Raw genomic sequence first — 19,291 nt, 5'->3', positions numbered from 1 at the left:
AAAATTACTATATACTCCCTCCATCCCAATAAATATAAAACATTTGGTTTCCGACACAGGATTTTATGCAAGTGTTGTTTTGTGAGATAATGAAGAGAGAGTAAAGTAAGAGAGAGGGAAAAGTAGAGAGAGTGATGTTTCCATTTTAAGAAACGTTTCATTTTTAGTGGACAACCCAAAAAGGAAAACGTTACACTTCTAATGGGACAGAGGGAATATAAAAATGGCTCAATTATGACAAAACTTCTCAAAATAGAAAAATGATTCAATTATAAAGAAACAAAGGAAACAAAGGAAGTACTAATTTATACAGTATGTCCTATTCCTCTTGAATATTAATACATGTAGTAACTTAGAAACGATTCAATCAACCTAGACATTGATGGGCCTTAATTAACTATGCATATCATTAGTATTATTTACAGGTTTTATTCTTTTCTTTGCAATGTGGCGTCGAACCAATGGTATGGCGACTTCATTGGCTTTGATCATTATGAAGAAGATGAGCCTGTATATGATTATCATGCTGAATATAACGCTGAGATCCACCCATTTTGATCGATCAGTGTCGATTTCAAATATGTTTTCTAAAATGAATTCTCCTGAGATTTTTGGTTCATGATCGGGCGTTAAATTGTCGAACATCAACCCTTTCAGATCATTTTGATATTGTCCCTGCAACAAATCATATATATATATATATATATATATATATATATATATATTTATTATTCACTTAATTTTAACACTTCAAATATCCATCCCTAATTAATAAATAAAAATTCAAACCATAAATACAAGAAATTTACTATAAAGGAAGCAATGAGAAAAGGGACTTCTCAAAAATAAAAGCTATGGGGTGGTGTGCGGTCTTCGTCAATTGTCGTTCCATTTTCAAAGAGGATGCAACATCTATATCAAGATTCCAAATTTGTGGTGATCAAGCACATTTAGCACAGGGTATTCGGTCTGTTCGGTTCTAACCGAACCGAATACTAGGTTAACCAAAATCAAAAGGAACCGAAATTGAAGCACCGAACCAAAACTGAATTGGCCTCGGTTCCTAACCGAACAAGGTCGGTTCGGTCCCGGTTAACCGAACCAGAACCGAAATTCAAAAAAAAAAATTATGCGGTTCATAGGTATCGATCCTTGGACACTGCATGGGAAAAATGCCCACCCTAGCCATCACTTGCACTACATTGCATTTTTTGTATTTATACTTGTAGAAAGAATTATGTATGTGTAAAATTAATAAAAGAAAGGAATTAATATTTAATAAAAATAAATATTTAAATGTGTAATTCGGTTCTAATCGGTTAGAACCGATTGGAACCGAACCGAACTGATAACTGAGTGCCTTACTTTTGGAACCGAACCGAATCGATAACCGAATTTGTCGGTTTTCGGTTAACCGAGAAATGTGATAAACGGTTCGGTCATTGATTAACCGACTAACCGATGACCGAATTACCTGCCCTAATTATAGTCTCATCAATTCAAATTGGCTATATTTTATGTTTTTTCAAGTTGTGAGTTTTCTGTTAATTTTGACTCTCCTAATCGGCAGTTCGACGCATTAATATATTTTGGGCACGTTTGTTTGATGGAAAACTTAAGTTAGTAACATTACCTGTAAAGCCCAAAAATGAAAACTCATATATGACACTGGATATCGCCAAACAGGCTTTGGGATGTCATTTGGTAGTCGGAAATAGCCAGACACTAGCATAAATATTCCCTAAAACACAAACATGATATATTAAGTGGAAATAAAGGCAAATATTATATGGCACGTAGAAAAATAAAATTTGGATTAACACTTCTATTTCGGATTAAAGTTGTTGAAATATCTTATGTTCCTCTGTCGACTGTCGTAGACATAACATATCATATGTTGAAAAAAAATACAGATAGCGATGAGCATACGAACCTGGATTCCCGAGCCGACAAGGATCCCCAAGAGGAAGTTAGGAACAACACTCGCAATGGCCATCATGAGGCTCTCGACCACACTCACACAAGCATAAAGGCACAATACAAAGAATACATAATGCCAGAAACCAGAGTGGAAATTCACCATGTAGTAGCATATTGTTCCAGAAATCACACTTATCATAATCAAATATGGCATTGCTGAAAAAGTATTGCTTATAACAAATGCCCCCACACCGTAGTGCCCATTCAGCCTCTCCCTTTGGAAAACCTATTCAAACAGCATTGCAAAAAAAAATCAATTACTCCTACAAAATTAGTCCCCTTTGTTTGGCTCAATGTCTAATACTCCAGTTGTAAATAAGATCCGAGTCTCGACTAAATAAGAGAAATCATCCCAAAAGATTAGTTAAAACCCTCACATTTGTTTCCTTAATAAAAACCGATGTGGGAACAAGTTTTTCTTGCACTGGAGTTCATAAGCTTACCTTCATATCCTCTACGAAAGAGGGGAAGCCTCCGATGGACATGAAGGTCACGAAACCGAACACGAAAGACGAGCATGCTCCCCTCCCCTGCATTTCCCACACTCAAATTCTTGTTGAAAATTGGTAAGTCCAAAGTTCTTGATTACAATAAAATGTTACCTGGATGGAAGAAAAGGCAGTTCCAATATCAAAGTAAATGGTGCCAATACAAAGTGTGACAACAATGTACACCACAAGCCTCAGCCAATAATACCCAAAATCCCTCCACATATTAATAAACGACCGTTGTGTCAATGTGAACGCTTGTCTCAAGAAACTCGCCTCACTCCCTCCAAAATCCACATCACCTCCTTCCTATTCAAAATCAATTCAAATCAAACACACTTTCTTAGACAACAAATGTACAAAAACACTTACAACTTTGGACATTTCCTCAATCTTTTCATTTGCTGCTCTACAATACTCAGAGCTACGATACGAATCTACGAGAATCTCGATAGCTTCAGCTGCGGTTATATTCTCTAGAGGATCATCATCTGTCTCGACCGTTGATCCTCTCAGAGTCTCCTTCACTTTGTCGAAATCTGAGTTGATGCAGCGGATGAAGTGATCCGCGGGATTCCTGAATTCAGGGCAGGGGAAACCGGCACCACCAAAGAACTGCAAACAAACTTCTCAACATCAAATTTGTTGTATCCATGAAAATCAGTGAGAGAGTGACTGATTCTTGCCTCGTGAGCTTCAGACGCTTCGCCAAAGTAGACGGTTCTGCCACGGGAAAGCAAGCACAGCTTGTCGAACAGCTCAAACACTTCGCTGCTAGGCTGGTGGATCGAGGCTATCACTGTCCGTTGATCCTTAGCCAATCCGCGCAGCATCTCAATCACAAAGAACGCCGCGGCACTGCTCCCCTCCAACAATATCAGTTAGTTTTAGAGAATTTATTCGGAAATTAATTTTTTATTTGCCTACTAACCTGTCTAGGCCAGTGGTTGGTTCATCAAGAAAGAGCAATTTGGGCCTCATGAGGATCTCGAGAGCAATGCTGACTCTTCGCCTTTCGCCTCCGCTGATCCCTCGCAAGTGCCAGTTTCCGATGACAGTGTTGGCGCAGTCTTGTAATCCCATTTCTAGGATGGTGTTTTCTATGATGTCGGATTTCTCGGACCATGGCATCGTGTCTGGGAGCCGGAGTCGAGCCGAATATGCTATTGTTTCTCGTACTGTTAGTGTCCCAATCAAGCTTTCATCTTGTGTTACATACGCCTGCCATAAGATATCAACATTTATTGATATACATACAGGGCCAAATTATCCGAAAAATCATTCCGGCCGGTCTACAAAATAGCTGATTAGTATATCATAACTTTGACATTTTTCCCATCTGTCTCATTTTCTTATATAGTATTTGAGGGAAATTATGTATAATGTGGCAAAACGAAAGGCATATATATTTTATTGAATTGATCGGAATGTGACTAAAATAACCATAATTTGAGGAGAAGACTCACAACGGTGCCAAAAGATAAGTTGGCCTTACGGCCGTTGAGGAGAATATGACCGGAGAGGAAGGCGTCGGGGGCGAGGCGGCCGGATAAGGCATCGAGCAGCGTGGTCTTGCCGGAGCCCGAAGGTCCGATGAGAGCTGTGAAGCTTCCTGCCTCAGCATAACCACATACTTGCTCCAGAATTGTCTGTGTTTTTCCGTTGCGGAGAGCGATCATTACCGTTAGATCCTTCCAAGCAAGACTGCATGCTCCGCCAGATTCTGCAGAATCTTCTTGTCCGTTTCTAGATTCTGTCTCCTTCTCCATGATCGCGCCATCATTTGGCTCCCCCATCGAGTTTGAGGGAAGAAGATTTTGAATAATTTGAAACGTGATGTTTTATCAAGAAAACATACAAGAGTAGTGAATGCTAAATTAATGGAACTGGTTAGCCTTAATTACTACGATGGGGTTAGGGTGGTTGTAGGATATTATGAAATTAAGGGGGTATGAGGAATTTCTTGTTTATTTTTCATTTTTCAATCTAAACATAATTTATGTACTAACTTGATTAGTTAGTTTGGAGGTATTTTTCGAATATAATTTTTAATTACATAGCAATGTTAATGATTTATCAAATGATTAGTGATTTTATAACCTCAGTCATTTCTCCTTTTTATAAGAACAAAGCAAAGTATAAGTGAATCTTGATAAACTTAAGTAGCTAGTTAAGTTTTTATTTTTCTTTTATAATCATCATTAAATAGCTAGAGCCGTTGTGGTCGTGGAGGTTAAATCAATTAACGCTTAAGTACCAATTAGATGCTTAGAGTCTAGATTAAAAAACCAAAAAAAACTGTAATTAGCAAAATACATATAATAACACTTGGTCCTACCTCTACCTAGCCTCTCACTCCTACAGCCGCGCTATTGGTATTTTATCTAAGCAATTTGATTCAAGTTGTTTCTAGATTATGCACGCATTTTCTTTGATGTATAGTAAATTTAAATATAATTAATACTCCTACATTTTAATTTAAAAGTTGACAAATCTTAACTGAATTTTATATAAAATCCTATTGAAGCCTTAAATATAAATTGATGATTCTTAAGCGTAAATTATGATCAACAAAAATGTTGTAATACAATTAATATTGAATTAATAAGGAGTATTTACTAATTTCAACTTTCAATTACTTTAAGCGAGCATGTGTTAAACTTGCTGTTAATGATGAACTAGTCTTAACCCACGTGCGATGCACGACGGAATATTTTTTTGTCATACAATTTTAAATTGTTAATCGATTAATTAAAATAGGAAACAATATAATTATATACGATTTAAAATAGAAAAATATACTACTATGTAATAAAAATTCAATAAATATATACTCCTCAATTCATTTTACACCTAAAGACATTAACTTAAACATATTTAAAATTGAATTGAGACAAACACAATTATTTGGACAATGATAAAGAGACTACATTAAGTGTTGACATTTTTGAAAAATATGTTTAAAACAATCCTTCATATTTCTCTACTAAAAATAATAAACTGTGTAAAGATGAAGATAAATACTATGTATGTTTGAGTTAAGGATGTTACAATTCTTCTCTCTCTAAGAACGGTAAAAAATATTGGGGTAAAATTCTGAAACCATATACACGCGGTACTCTAACTTTTGTAATCAAAGGAAAAAAACAACAATAAATGAAATGGAAATTACAATGAAAATTAGTCAAGAAAAACTATCTTTCCGCAAGACAAATTACATCACGGTTAGTGCTCTCGGATTGACATATTTTCCCCAGAAATGAAAACGACTTCCTCCTAACGTATATAACATCTCAAACCTGCTAGGCACCTATAAACTTGATGGGGCTCCAAAATCAAGCAAAACAATGTTCCTAAAATGTGCAATAAAATGTTGAGAGCTTCAGAGAGAATGAAGAATGTTTTGTTAGTGTGTATAGTGTAATTCATCCACAATTCTATGCCTTTTATAGGTACAAAATTAGTACATGAGAGATCATGGAATTAAAACATCATAAATTTTAAAATCAAGACAATATAGGTTACAAAATTTGTTAAATGCTCATTATTCTATTTAAATATTTGTAACCACCAATGAGTCATTGTAGTGATTTAAGAATTAGTCAAATGCTCATTAAAATATCTAAATAAATATTCATGAGTTACTTAAAATATTCAAATTGGTCCATAACTTATAAATATTTCAGAATAAGGACAAAACATATAAATATTTCAAGAAAAGACCAAAACTCGCCTTTTATATATGTATAGATTACAATCGTTGACTAACTGCGCCCAACAAGGCTAAATAACGCTACTTAATTCGTTTAAAATTTTAATCAGCCAAAACACTCACATAATACTCCCTCCGTTCCATAGAAATGGGGGCAAAACTTTTCGGTACGGAGATTAAGAAAAATTGTGTTAAATGAGTTAAGTAAAGAGAGAATAAAGTAGAAAATGAAAATGATAGAGAGATGAAGGGAGAAAAAATATGATTTTACTAAAAATGTGAGGAAGTAAGAGAGAGTAAAGTATGTGTGGAAAAATGTGTTGACTTTTACTAAAAAGGAAAATGACTTTATTACTATGGAACGTACCAAAATGATAAAATGACTCTATTATTATGGAACGGATGGAGTAGTAGATGTTTGGCAGGTCATATGTGATTTGAGATATTGCATCTATATAATACTACCACTACATACATTGCCATTTACATAATGTTGGACCTCGTTTTCAATTGTACCATATATTCCTTCAGTCTCAATTAAGTTGAGTAGTATTCATTTTTGGGATGTCCCAATCAAGTTGAGTCATTTTCTATTTTGAAAAAAAAATATCCAATCATTCCACTTTATTCTATAACATATTTATATTTCCTACTTTATTCATCTCTCCTACTTTTTAACACAATTTCTTAATTTCCATGCCCAAAAGTTTGACTCAATTTAGATGGGACGAGGGAATATTATTTATGTGCTGTTTTTAACTAAAAAAGGCTCTATTAATAAACATCAAAGAAGACTCATAATCTTTAAAGCGTTGGGGACTTGGGGTCGACGGTCGAGCCACGTTTAGACGTGACTCTGAGTGGGCTTGGGCTTTGTTGTGCTTCCTTAGATGGGTCTGTTGGATGTGGGCTGATTGAACTATATTTATTTCATGAAAGCTGACCAAATGAATATGGATCAAAATATGGGTGAGTATCTTTCATAAGTAGCTACTTCCTCCATTCGCGCGAACGGAGTTTCATTTTTCTATTTTGATCCGTCCACAGTTCCGATTTATAATTACTATAAATGATAAAAAGATGTCACATTCAACTAACCCACTTTATTCACGTATTATTTAAAATTAATATATACAAGTGAAATTCATACTCCAGTAACATTTTTTCCACTTACTATTAGAACTAGGTCACCCAACCCTTAAAAGACCTTGTAAACTATCTCCATCCGTGACACTCATCCAACCCAACCCCAATCAACTTTTTAATAAAATATTCATTTCTCTATCCTCCACATACACAACCCTCACTCAATTCAACCCCCATCAACTTTTTTACTTCCATCAGTGACCCCAACCCAACCCAACCCAATATTTTCTTTTTCATATATTTTATATTAATATTTTGATTTATAATTAATTTAAATATATTAAATAATGTCTACAAATTATAATAAAAAAAATTATAAAAAGTATATGATTCAAATTTAAAACAGAAAATATTAGATATTCAAATAATTAAAGCACAATATAATAATAAATTACACACATTAAAAAATACAATATGATAATAGAAATAAACAAACCAAAATACAAATGAAGAGTGGAAAAAAAACTAGCTTAAACAAGATAAACATTAGTACATATTTAATTGTTTGTGCCAAATTTATTCCAAATGTGCTCAATCAAATCTTCTCGAAGAGCAATATGAGCTTCTCTATTGCGAAGTTGAGCTCGATTAGTCATATATGATGACAAGCTCCCGATCCGTTGAGTGGAATAGCAAAAGGCTTCAACATTTTTTTCATGTACTCTTGTATGCGTATCTTCAATAAACTCAGTGGCATCATAATAATTTTGATATGTATCACGTTCATCTTCTACTATCATATTATGCATGATGATACAAGCCATCATAATTTTTCCCATCAAAATTTTATCCCATACAAGACACGGCCGTCGCAAAAATGCGAAACGTGCTTGTAGGACTCTAAATGCTCGCTCAACATCTTTTCTAATGGGCTCTTGGTGTTGAGCAAACAACTTATGCTTTTGAGTTTGTGGAGAAGTGATTGATTTGACAAATGTAGCCCATGCAGGATATATGCCATCGGTAAGATAGTATGCCCTATTATATTGATGATCATTCACTACATAATTAACATATGGTGCTCGACCTTCTAAGACATCATCAAAAACAGGAGACCGATGGAGTACATTAATATCATTGCACGAACCTGGAGTCCCAAAGAATGCATGCCATATCCATAAGTCGTATGATGCCACAGCTTCCAAAATGATCGTTGGTTTTCCACTTCTCCCTGTATATTGTCCAGCCCATGCGTTAGGACAATTTTTCCACTGCCAATGCATGCAGTCTATACTCCCTATCATGCCTGGGAAACCACGATGATCTGCTACATATAGAAGTTTGGCCATATCTTGTTCATTAGGTCTTCTAAGATATGTGGCACCAAAACATGAAATAACACCATCAACAAAATGCATTAGAGAATCTCTTGTCGCCGTTGAACTCATCCGCAAATATTCATCGACGACATCGGATGATGTCCCATACGCCAACACCCGCATAGCTCCTGTACACTTCTGTAAAGAGGACAGACTTTGTCTCCCAGTAGCATCGCGTCTCTCCTGAAAATACTCATCGTTAGCAGTCACAGCTTCTACTATCCGAAGGAATACGGATTTGTGCATGAGAACGTCGGAACACCTCTGGTCCGTACGTCGGGTTGGGACCAAAATAGTCATTGATCAAACGCTCAGCACCAATCTCGCGTTGCCTTTCACAATACCTTTTTCTTACTCTAGAAGCTTGGACCCCTACAGTTAGATTGGGAATGTTAGATAACATATTCTCAACAATTGTATAAATTTGATGATTTTGTTGAGAAACTCGTTCTTCCTATTGATTGAGTGCAATGGTATTTGAATCATCAAAACTTGAATCTGATGAAAGTGATGAGTTTTCACTGGAAGACATTTTTTGGAATTGGAGTAAGTAGTTGGTGTTATCTTCAAAAAGAATTCACAAGCTATTTATAAACTAAATACTATTTACAAGTGGCACAGAATTCATATTTTCACCTAGACATGTGATAGACACATTTGCAGTAATGCATGTGATATATCAATAACTTTAGTAGTATAATGCATGTGATATCTGACTCATATTTCCAACAAGACATGTGATAGACACACTTGCAGTAATGCATGTGACATATCAATCACTTTTGCCAGAACATGCATGTGATAAATAAATTACGCTTGTGACATAATAATCACTTTTTCCAGAAAATGCATGTGATAAAGAAATTACGCTTGTGACTTCTCAATCACTTTTGCCAGAAAATGCATGTGACATATTGTTTCTGAAATCCCACTTACTTTTGCATGTGATAGAGAAATAATGTTCCTGACATCTTAATAATTATTTTTACTAGTAAATGCATGTGATATCAAACTCATATCTGCAAATCCATGTGGTAAAATTTGAAGTTTGTGACATCCCACTTACTTTTGCAGAAAATTCTTGTGACACTAATTTATTTTACATAAATTTATGTTACATAAAGTGCAAACAAAGATCACACCAAATGAAGTAAATTAAGATCACACAAAACTAACATTACATAATTAAAAGCACACCATACAAATATTACTACAACTAAGATCACACCAAACTACTATTACATAACTTGTTCTCACACCAAACTCATCTCAAACTAAAAGCATTTATTTTCCAAACACAATATTTTTGCTTTATTTTTAATACTTCCTATTTTGTCTTATATGCTCCACCCCCATCTCATAGTCACCGATGGGGGTGGTCTAAGGAGGAGGATTATCCATACTTTTATAGATGAGTTCATTATCTAGTCATGTAGGACAAGATGAGTTTTAACACGCCCCCTCACATGTGAACCGGAATGACACATCGGAATTCCATCACATGGGTAAGTAAGAGAAGAGATAAAAAGATAAAATTCATCATCGACTTGTGTCTGCTCTGATATCATATTAGAAATTGACCACTCACCACTTAAACGGCCTTGCAAGGGGAGAGTTATCTATACTTTTATAGATGAGTTAGGATCGTTGTCAAGTCGATATAAGACAAGATTTAAGATTTTTAACACCTGCTTTTCATAATATTTCTTAAAACTCGTGCCAAAATGAAATGAGATTCCTATTAGCTGACAGAGAGAGTATTAATTAGTGTAAAGGCCCCGATGTTAAACATTCTTTTTTGAACCGAAGGGAACTTTCTTGAAGTCACAATTTATATAAGTTAACTGATATCAAATTTAATAGAGTTTCCTAATCTTTATAAGTTAACATTAATGTTTGTTTCTCTCAACTCTCCAACTTTTTAAAAGCAAAATTAAGAGTAAATTTAAATTATTGAAAATTACGAAAAAATGTATTTAATTTTTTCAGTGAAATAAATTAATTAGTTTTATTTTAGGTAAAATCTGAAATTGCAAAAAAAAAAAAAAATACTGTTGACAATTGAAACTAAAAAATAATATTAGAACTATTTCACATTGGTGTACAAAGAGAACTGAAATCAGTATATAAGTCTCATGGGTCCTCCTCCTATCACCAATTGGTTTTCGGTTGGAACCCATGGATTTCTTCATGGTATCAGAGCGGGTCGCCGACTGTGAGTCAAATTTAACTGACCCAGCAGTATATCTGGGCCGAAACCGAAAAAATGACTGACCCAGCAGTATATCTCGGGGCTTAAAATTTGGGCCAGTGGTCCAACCGATCGGAAAAAGATTGGGCCAATCGTCCAACCGATTAGAAAAAGGTCCGACCCCTCCAAGGTTCACCTTGAAGGGTTTGAGGGAGGGTGTTGGCAATTGAAACTAAAAAATAATATTAGAACTATCCCACATAGAAAAAGGTCCAACCCCTTCAAGGTGAAATCCCACATAGAAAAAGGTCCAACCCCTCCAAGGTTCACCTGTCCCATATAGAAAAAGGTCCAACCCCTTCAAGGTGAAATCCCACATAGAAAAAGGTCCAACCCCTCCAAGATTCACCTGTCCCATATAGAAAAAGGTCCAACCCCTTCAAGGTGAAATCCCACATAGAAAAAGGTCCAACCCCTTCAAGGTGAATTCCAAGGTTCACCTTGAAGGGTTTGAGGGAAGGTGTTGGCAATTGAAACTAAAAAATAATATTAGAACTATCCCACATCGGTGTATAAAGAGAACTGAACTGAAATCCGTAGTATATAAATCTCGCCCTCCTCCTATCACCAATTGATTTTAGAATGGAACCCATAGATTTCTATCAAATACTTATAATTGGAAAACGGTCACGTGTAACTCGCCTCTCCCACCGCAAATCTGTGTATGTTGGCTTGGGATTGGGAATCCCCAATTGTGGTTGATTTTGGCGGTGGCAGTTGCATTTGCAGAAGCAGCTCCCAAATTCAGCAACAATTGTGAATTAATCGATCTATTAGGGCTTCAACTGACAGACGAAATCAGCAACAAGCTCGTTCATGGCTCGGAGTCACTGCTTCTTTGACTCCGGGGCTCTCTCGCCGGCGTTTGCTCTGAGGCCTGCATCTCCGCCTCCGAATCTGAATTCCCACTTCTCAACTCAACCTCACTGCGCCAGACTCAATCTCATTACGAGACCAGCAGTTGAGACGGCCGCCATTAACGGCAGCGACGGCGCCAGAGTGTACGTCGTGTCTGATTTGCACACCGATTACTCGGAAAACATGTCCTGGCTCAGCTCCTTACCCAGCCACAACGACCGCCAAAGCGTTCTCCTTGTTGCTGGCGATGTGGCCGAGACTCACCAGAATTTCGTCGTGTCAATGTCCATTTTGAGAGACAAATTCGACCGCGTCTTCTTCGTCCCTGGAAATCACGATCTATGGCTCCGCAGGGAAAAAATTGATTACGTAAGTCTACTTTTAATCAACAAATATTTCGACGAGCTGTTAAATTCGTATCAAATTCAATGTGAATACCGATCTCTCTCTCTCTCTGTTTAGTTGAGTTCGCTTGATAAGCTGGATAAATTGTTGGAGGCGTGTGAAAAGCTCGGTGTGGAGACAAAACCTAGCATGGTTGATGGTGTAGGAATTATCCCATTATACTCCTGGTATCATGAGGTAGAAATATGTTTGATTATTAATAATGCTGCTGCCTTGAATTTTGATATGGATCTCAATCGCTTATTTATTTTTATTGTTCGCTGTATGGATTTTTTTTGTCTAGAGCTTTGATGAAGAAAGAGACATAACTGGAATCCGAATTCCATCTTTGGCGATGGTGATTAACTTTCTTTCTCCTAGTAAGGACTTCACATCTCTGTCTAATTGCACAGAGATTGAACTTTTTTTGTGGCTATCTGGAGATTTGTTAAATGACACATTGTTTTCAAGTGGTCAGCCACATTTTCTCATTTTATTTAGTTCACTCAAAACTAAGCCATATGCTAGTAAGACACGGTAGTGGATTGGCTTTTTCGTCCCGATATTGCACTACTTATTATACTTGGAGAGTATGAGATAAGATGTTGCTTGTTTGGTGTACAGGCATGTAAGGACTACCACGTATGTAAATGGCCTGACGAACTAAAAAATGGAGATACTTCCCTTGCAATGTATTTTGATTCTTTGAATGATGAAAACATTGGTGTAGTTGATGATATCTTGAAGAAGTGCACTCATATAATCTCATTCTCTCACTTTCTTCCAAGGTGAGTAACTCGAACTTGGAATCCTATCTTGTACTCTGCAATGTGCATAGTTGTCATACAATTGCAAAGATTTGGTTTTTGGCTGCTACTTGTTTTACACCTGGTGTTGGTCCTTTTGCCTTAAGTATGTTCCAGGGAATTTGCCTCTGTAATGAGTTCCTTATCAGGTACTGTATAACATAGTACCTGCGTTGTCTTCATGTAAATATATGCTAAGAATGTATCTCAATTCTTATCCTTTTACAAACCACAGTTGATATCAAATTCCAATCATACCTTTCAGTAGTACTCCTAACTTGTAAGCTATTTTCTGCAGGCAAGAGTTATGTCCAGAAAAAAGAATGCTCTTCTATCCCAACCTTCCAAAAGTTATTGGCTCGAAATATCTTGAGAAACGAATAAGAGCGATACATGGAGCAGAAGGGCAGCTACCAGCTTGTCATGTGTTTGGTCACACTCATTTCTGTTGGGATGCTGTTCTTGAGGGTATCAGGTGATTGAAATAATTTTAAAAATAATCTCAATTAGCTGTGGCACTTTATTGTAACCAGTCATGGTGCTCCCCTGCAAACACCATGCTACCTCTTCTGAGTATCAGAGTATCATTTGTTAAGTGAGTTAAAACATTCATGATTCAGTTCATTACTAATATTATGATGGTAAAATTATTGTTGATGGTAGCATGATTCATGTGGCTTTAATTTGATGACTTTCTCCCTGGACATATGAAGCACAATAGTTTTGATGTTTCTTAGTAGTATATGTTATCTGGATTAAAATTACCCGTTGAGTCAAATCTATGTATTCTTATGAAAATTGCAGGTATGTACAAGCACCTCTAGCTTATCCAAGGGAAAGAAACAGAAGAATGAATGGAGGTGAAGATTGGCTGCCATTTTGCATTTACTCAAGTGGGAATTTCTCGGAGAAGCTCTCGCCTTGCTACTGGTCTGATCATTACTCTGTGAACCCCAGAACACCCGACATCACTGAACTTGCTCCCTGGGTCGCCAGGTTTTACTCCAAAGCCTGATAACTTATCTTATTCTTGCTTCTGCTTTCTGTGTAGTACCCAAAAGGAAAACTGATATATGAACTTGTACATTTTATATTATGATATATTTATTGTTTTAATTTTGTGATCTGAAGCAAGAGAGTTTACTCTATGTTTACGTGATACAAACAAGTTTTATCGTGCCCAATCGTGCCAAATTTGTATACACCTCTATTGTAGAAAGTAGAGAACAGTCGAAAAATGGTTGAATGTTATTAGCCAATTTATTGTATTTCTCATCGGAAGCAGCCGTGATAATAACATACAGAGTTGAAGCAAATACAATCACAAAAACGGCTCCAGATATACAAACTGCAGACGCACACAGTTAAGTGTCCCATCACAGTATGTATGAGATTTGAGTTGCTCTGCTCACTGCAAGTTTAGCAGATAGCATAAAAGGTCGAGGAAGCACAAGTTATCAACCAGCTATGATGATTTTCGACTCTTCTTTTCTTCAACACCTGATTGTGCAAACCTTAGTCTTAAGACTTGAAGGACGTCTTCGATCTGAACTCCTTTCACAGACAGCAACACCATTGCATGATAGAGCACATCTGCCATTTCAGAGGCGGTCCTAGTTTGGTCCTCATTTTCCTCCAGTGTTCGGCATAACTCATCCGCCTCTTCCCTGCAGAGAAAGAAACACAGAACTAAGGCTTAGAGTTCACTACTTCTATCTCAGTTGCCAAATAGTATAAAGTACACTTATGCAAGGCAAACCTAACCTGATCTTTGAGCACAATAGCTTCTCATCAAGCAAAAGCCGCTTGGTCCAAGAAGGTTTGCTGTCTGGGTTTTCTGTTAACTCTTCTTTTCGTTTTGATATAGTTGATTCCAATGCATATAGAGTCGTTAATGCAAGTTTACTACCATCAACCTATACGAGAAAAATTATTGATCAACATACTTGCACTAATTCAGTAAGAGTTAATAAAGGCAATCAGTTGAAATATGTGTTACCGGAGGATCGTTTATGATGTTATCCACTGAAGTATAGTAACATGTCTCAGCCCCAGTGTGACAAGTTGGTCCATCAGGCTTACCAAGATATATGATCTGAAATATGAGTGAAGTTATCATTTCATGATGGTAAAAGACTAAGATACATAGAACTATAATACCCAGAAAAAACTAAGAAGTAACTTACAGAATCGCGGTCACAATCTAAAAAGACATCAGAAACATTGATGAAATTCATCGAGGTCTCTCCCTTTGTCCATAAAGTTGATCGTGACCTGCTATAGAATGTAGCCTTTTTGGAGGAAATAGTCTTCAAAAGAGCCTCTTTGTTGACAAACCCTTGCATTAAAACCGCTCCAGTATCAACATTCTGAGCTATTGCCACTGCTAAACCTTTGTCGTCCCACTTGACACTATCCAACAAGGGATCAACCTATATATTGATCCAGTAGTTAGACAGGTACTGAAAGATCAACGTATACTACAAAATAAATGTTGAACTATGATCATAGAGGAAAAACTTATAAATTTATCCTTTTCAAACATGTCTATCCACATCCCTCCCCCCAACAACACACAAAGAATAACTGAAGAAACATAGAAAATATTGTGTCCAGATGTAGCTCAGGAACCATGGAGTTTGATTATAGAGCAACGATGAACACTTACTTTCATATACCAAGACATTCAACGGTCTAAGCAACAAGTGAAACATTAGACACCTGCCAATGTCTGGTATATTAATACACGAGATAAGCGAAGAAACATAGAATATGTTGTGATCAGATGTAGCTCAGGAACCACGATGTTTGATTATAGAGCAACGATGAACACTAACTTTCATATACCAAGACATTCAACGGTCTAAGCAACCAGTGAAACATTAGACACCTGCCAATGTCTGGCGTATTATAAACTTAACAATATCAGACAAATGTGATGTGACTCTTTAGCTTCTTCCACTCTAGTACATGAATTACCTAAAGTAAAACAAGAATATATGTTCTTCAAATGTTGTGTTCAGATGTAGCTCGTGTGACCATTTAAGTTCGATCATCAAGCAACAATGAACACTATATCATGTCTACCAGACATTCAACGGTCCCCGCAACCAGGACAGCGGTCGACACCTGCCAGTGTCTGGCCCATTAAAAAAATCTATTTAAAACTCACAAATTCATGATAGCCAATACAGCAAGCTTCCAAGCAATTAACACATACCCAACCTTTCATGTAAGTCACCATCAGGACAAATTCCAGTAAAAGGGAACTTCTAGACTAGAAGCAAGCCAAAAACAAACTAAATAAGTAAAAGTATGTTGCACTATGTCAAGATTTAGCTTGAGTCAAAGAGTAAGACCAGCACATCAGCTCCAGCCAGAGCATGACAAAATTTTAGTTAATTACAAGAGAATATTATAAATTAACAAATGTGGGGTCCAGATGTAGCTCAAATAATTATAAGGATAACTACTAAGCAACGATGAACACCTCCAAGAGAAAGCATAATGGCGGATGAGTAACCCATCCACCAGCACCCTTCTCTATCTTTAATTTCCCAGATATGTAACAGCATTCACCAGAAGAAACTAATGAGCACCTGACTAACATGTGGTGTTAAGGCTAATAGGTGTAAGTGAACCAGTAAAAGAAGTACGACAATAATCAAAGATACAGATAAAAACAATGAACAATGAAATCAAGCCAATCAAGTTCTCTCAATGAAATTACACATAAATGGAAACATGTTACCTTGGCTTCTACATGTGAAATCGGGCTGGAAGTTCTGAGGCAACAATACGCAGGAGAGGCCCTTGTGTTGAGTCCACTAGACGAGCCAAAAATGTGGCCTTTTGGGTTTACTTTTGGAAGTTGAAAGTAATTGGCATATGGAACCGCCATTGACTATCAATCGACCTGAAACAAATAACAACCAAAACCACCTCAATGAGAAAAAAAAACTGCAACCTTTTTTGCATCAAGTGCGGGGAGAATCGTGGGAAATAAAAATGTGCAGACTTCCCACAAAACTAAAACAAAAAATGAATCAAAATAAAGGGCTTAACATTCTTCTAAGAATTGTACATACTGAGATCCGTCATCAGCTAGAGACGCGCAGAAATTACACCGAAAAGAAAATTTGAAATCCAAGTAGGTGAAAAAGGGGGGTTTTCTCTAAACCTAATAAAAAATCGATATCCAGGCACAACAATTATCTATTGTGCAAAGGACTGTGCTTCCAGGTTAGATCTAGAGCGTTGTTCTATAAATACAAAACCATCTTTGTAGCCAAAATTTAAAAAAACAACAGTTGGCGAAATCGAGTAAATACATTTCTGTGAGCGAGAATAAGAAGGCATTAATCCTGAATATTTCAAATTTGTCGCCGAAATGCATCATCTCTGGCAAACGATGACGTATCGGTGCATATTGTTACCTAGAGTCGGAGATTGCTGAAGAGTGGATGGTAGGAGAGCAGGAAATGAGAAGAGAAGACAGCGAGACTTTTGCTAGTACGGCTACTGCGAGTCGAGACAGGTAAATTCAATGAAAATAGACGTCGGCGAGTGACGTCAGCTGGTGATGGTGAGATGCAGAGAAGAAGTGAGAGTGAGAAGCGGCGGCGCCTCCACTAAATTTTCTAGGAGAAGGATGAACAGATATGTGTTTTGGAGATTTTATATTTACTATTAAATTCATTGATTAATGGGCTTAGGCCCATTTACTTCAAATATATTTTCAATTCTTGGACTGGACTTATTTACAGATTATTGGGCCATCATTACCCATAAATCTCAAATCTGGTTGATTTAATTTGGTTTTAAGAGTTAATTACAGAGTTACCCATAAAAAATAACCAAATTGACTAGTTACAATTATTGTATCCGCCAAGAGAATATAGGGTCAGAATAATATGACAAGATGATATATAAAAGCATCTTACCAACTAGTATGCTGCACTTTATCGTCATGAATTTCTTGCTTGATATCGTACAAAGAGGCACATACACATCGGCTCGAAATGGATTAATATTTCAGATGTTTATTTTATTATATTCATAATTACTAGAGCATTTATTTCATAACCATCGCTATCATCTTGTTAGCCATCACATGAGAAAAAAATCATAAATTAGTTGTTGTCACCTTATTATTGTATTGGAAACAATTTTTATTTGTTATATGGGAGCACTCCAGTTTATATTAATCTTGGAGAAAAAATAATTGTTTAAAAATTAAACGTTAGACGATAATCAAAGGTTTTGATTTTGAACTTTAATGAGTGGCTACCAAGGAATACATTTTCAAAGTTGCATGATTTTTGTGTGAGGTTGAACTTTTTCAATATGAATTAGGAGTACTATATTATGTCATAATTTCATTATTCATTAATGGTTACCTACAAGTGTCTGTTGTAATATCTATTCCCTCCTATATTTGTTCTTTTCTTTGGCCCGAAGTTTCGTGATCCCGCAGTAGCATATATAGGCACTATTTTTTGCATAAATAATTGAAGACTTTTAAAAATTGTAAACGCCTTTATTTTATTGCATATAAACACGCAATTTCCAAATCATACTCTTTCCACGGATAACCATCCATGTTTTACCATTTTTGTGTATTTTTCTAGAATGTATTTTATCATATAAAGTTATAAACTAACTTTTATTCATTCTTCTAAACCGGACTTTTAGTTTTTTATTAAATATTTTTCTTCTCAATCTAGCTAAAATGCGGTGAGATATTATAATAGAGAACGAAACGTATTTCAAAATAATAGTTCTTTGGAAGCATTACTAAAATGATTAAGGTTTCTTGTAGCAATGTACCATTCCATTTTCAAAGAGGTTTAATTGGCTGGTTTAAATTCCATTAACAAGTTTATTGACCTACATCTCCTCCAAACAATCATATTTTTCATATTTTTGTAAGATAAACCCAATAAGCATATGAATATTTTCCTTTTCCTTCATTTATGGTTATGAGTCTAACTGTCTATGACCTCATGCAACGTGCAATTGCAATGTAAGCCGACTCATAAAATATTGTTTAACTAATTAACTATTCCGTAAACAATTCTTTATTTTATGTAAAAAACTCGAACCCACGTGACTCATTATTAAAAAAAATTAATAAATAATTTATCCTGTTACGATACCGATTCAAATTCAATTTCTTGGATATAAAACAGTCAATAAACTCCAAACCAGACCCCTTCCAAATAAACTTGGATTCCACTCTAGAAATCACAAATGACGTAAATACCCCTATAAATGCGTAATGCGTGACTACACTTTTCGTCCCAAGATAATCCAAATAAGTAGCGTGAAAGGGCAAAACCGTCAAA

General features: G+C 36.0%; 4 protein-coding genes across 7 annotated transcripts; 1 reads left to right on the top strand and 3 right to left on the bottom strand.

Moving 5' to 3' along the window:
* Positions 1 to 244: 244 nt before the first annotated feature.
* On the bottom strand, positions 245 to 4,264 carry LOC125207692 (ABC transporter G family member 11-like). Its single transcript, XM_048107143.1, has 9 exons — positions 3,935 to 4,264; positions 3,400 to 3,689; positions 3,155 to 3,326; positions 2,841 to 3,083; positions 2,583 to 2,777; positions 2,424 to 2,510; positions 1,934 to 2,206; positions 1,634 to 1,741; positions 245 to 675 (listed from the first exon to the last, which is right to left on the bottom strand). The coding sequence occupies exons 1-9, from the start codon at positions 4,262 to 4,264 to the stop codon at positions 394 to 396; spliced, it is 1,980 nt and encodes a 659-aa protein (XP_047963100.1). The 3' UTR covers positions 245 to 393.
* Positions 4,265 to 7,823: 3,559 nt separating this feature from the next.
* LOC125206451 lies at positions 7,824 to 8,891 on the bottom strand. The gene is made up of 2 exons (XM_048105703.1): positions 8,539 to 8,891; positions 7,824 to 8,490 (listed from the first exon to the last, which is right to left on the bottom strand). Exons 1-2 carry the CDS (start codon positions 8,889 to 8,891, stop codon positions 7,824 to 7,826), a joined length of 1,020 nt encoding a protein of 339 aa, XP_047961660.1.
* Positions 8,892 to 11,546: 2,655 nt separating this feature from the next.
* LOC125205195 (acyl-carrier-protein phosphodiesterase PptH-like) lies at positions 11,547 to 14,074 on the top strand. Of its 3 annotated transcripts, XM_048104018.1 has the most exons (7): positions 11,547 to 12,123; positions 12,217 to 12,336; positions 12,443 to 12,496; positions 12,763 to 12,926; positions 13,052 to 13,093; positions 13,243 to 13,419; positions 13,749 to 14,074. In XM_048104018.1, exons 1-7 carry the CDS (start codon positions 11,713 to 11,715, stop codon positions 13,957 to 13,959), a joined length of 1,179 nt encoding a protein of 392 aa, XP_047959975.1. In that variant the 5' UTR covers positions 11,547 to 11,712; the 3' UTR covers positions 13,960 to 14,074. The 3 variants fall into 3 exon arrangements, with proteins under 3 accessions (XP_047959975.1, XP_047959977.1, XP_047959976.1); XM_048104020.1 differs by lacking the exon at positions 12,443 to 12,496; XM_048104019.1 differs by lacking the exon at positions 13,052 to 13,093.
* A 98-nt stretch (positions 14,075 to 14,172) lies between these two features.
* On the bottom strand, positions 14,173 to 17,589 carry LOC125205196 (histidine biosynthesis bifunctional protein hisIE, chloroplastic). 2 transcript variants are annotated; one of them, XM_048104021.1, is made up of 6 exons: positions 17,381 to 17,589; positions 16,696 to 16,860; positions 15,131 to 15,376; positions 14,944 to 15,039; positions 14,709 to 14,860; positions 14,173 to 14,611 (listed from the first exon to the last, which is right to left on the bottom strand). In XM_048104021.1, the coding sequence occupies exons 2-6, from the start codon at positions 16,843 to 16,845 to the stop codon at positions 14,410 to 14,412; spliced, it is 846 nt and encodes a 281-aa protein (XP_047959978.1). In that variant the 5' UTR covers positions 16,846 to 16,860; positions 17,381 to 17,589; the 3' UTR covers positions 14,173 to 14,409. The 2 variants fall into 2 exon arrangements, with proteins under 2 accessions (XP_047959978.1, XP_047959979.1); XM_048104022.1 differs by lacking the exons at positions 16,696 to 16,860; positions 17,381 to 17,589 and adding an exon at positions 15,613 to 15,671.
* Between the last annotated feature and the right edge of the window lie 1,702 nt (positions 17,590 to 19,291).

The sequence above is a fragment of the Salvia hispanica genome, chromosome 2, assembly GCF_023119035.1.
Source record: "Salvia hispanica cultivar TCC Black 2014 chromosome 2, UniMelb_Shisp_WGS_1.0, whole genome shotgun sequence".
Taxonomy (NCBI): domain Eukaryota; kingdom Viridiplantae; phylum Streptophyta; class Magnoliopsida; order Lamiales; family Lamiaceae; genus Salvia; species Salvia hispanica.
The sequence above is the reverse complement of the archived record's forward strand: the minus strand, read 5'-3'. Positions and strand labels throughout refer to the sequence as shown.

What these genes read in the sequence shown, in the direction of transcription:
- LOC125206451 (XM_048105703.1), bottom strand. Translation starts at nt 8,891, where the DNA reads ATGCACAAATCCGTATTCCTTCGGATAGTAGAAGCTGTGACTGCTAAC. An exon ending in ATAGACTGCATGCATTGGCA is followed by an intron (nt 8,491 to 8,538) that starts GTGGAAAAATTG and finishes TACAGGGAGAAG; the next exon opens with TGGAAAACCAACGATCATTT.
- LOC125207692 (XM_048107143.1), bottom strand. Translation starts at nt 4,264, where the DNA reads ATGGGGGAGCCAAATGATGGCGCGATCATGGAGAAGGAGACAGAATCT. An exon ending in CCAACCACTGGCCTAGACAG is followed by an intron (nt 3,327 to 3,399) that starts GTTAGTAGGCAA and finishes GGAGGGGAGCAG; the next exon opens with TGCCGCGGCGTTCTTTGTGA. An exon ending in TTCATTTTTGGGCTTTACAG is followed by an intron (nt 676 to 1,633) that starts GTAATGTTACTA and finishes GATTTGTTGCAG; the next exon opens with GGACAATATCAAAATGATCT.
- LOC125205195 (XM_048104018.1), top strand. Translation starts at nt 11,713, where the DNA reads ATGGCTCGGAGTCACTGCTTCTTTGACTCCGGGGCTCTCTCGCCGGCG. An exon ending in GCAGGGAAAAAATTGATTAC is followed by an intron (nt 12,124 to 12,216) that starts GTAAGTCTACTT and finishes CTCTCTGTTTAG; the next exon opens with TTGAGTTCGCTTGATAAGCT. An exon ending in GCTGTTCTTGAGGGTATCAG is followed by an intron (nt 13,420 to 13,748) that starts GTGATTGAAATA and finishes TGAAAATTGCAG; the next exon opens with GTATGTACAAGCACCTCTAG.
- LOC125205196 (XM_048104021.1), bottom strand. Translation starts at nt 16,845, where the DNA reads ATGGCGGTTCCATATGCCAATTACTTTCAACTTCCAAAAGTAAACCCA. An exon ending in ACATCATAAACGATCCTCCG is followed by an intron (nt 14,861 to 14,943) that starts GTAACACATATT and finishes TTTCTCGTATAG; the next exon opens with GTTGATGGTAGTAAACTTGC. An exon ending in CTATTGTGCTCAAAGATCAG is followed by an intron (nt 14,612 to 14,708) that starts GTTAGGTTTGCC and finishes CTTTCTCTGCAG; the next exon opens with GGAAGAGGCGGATGAGTTAT.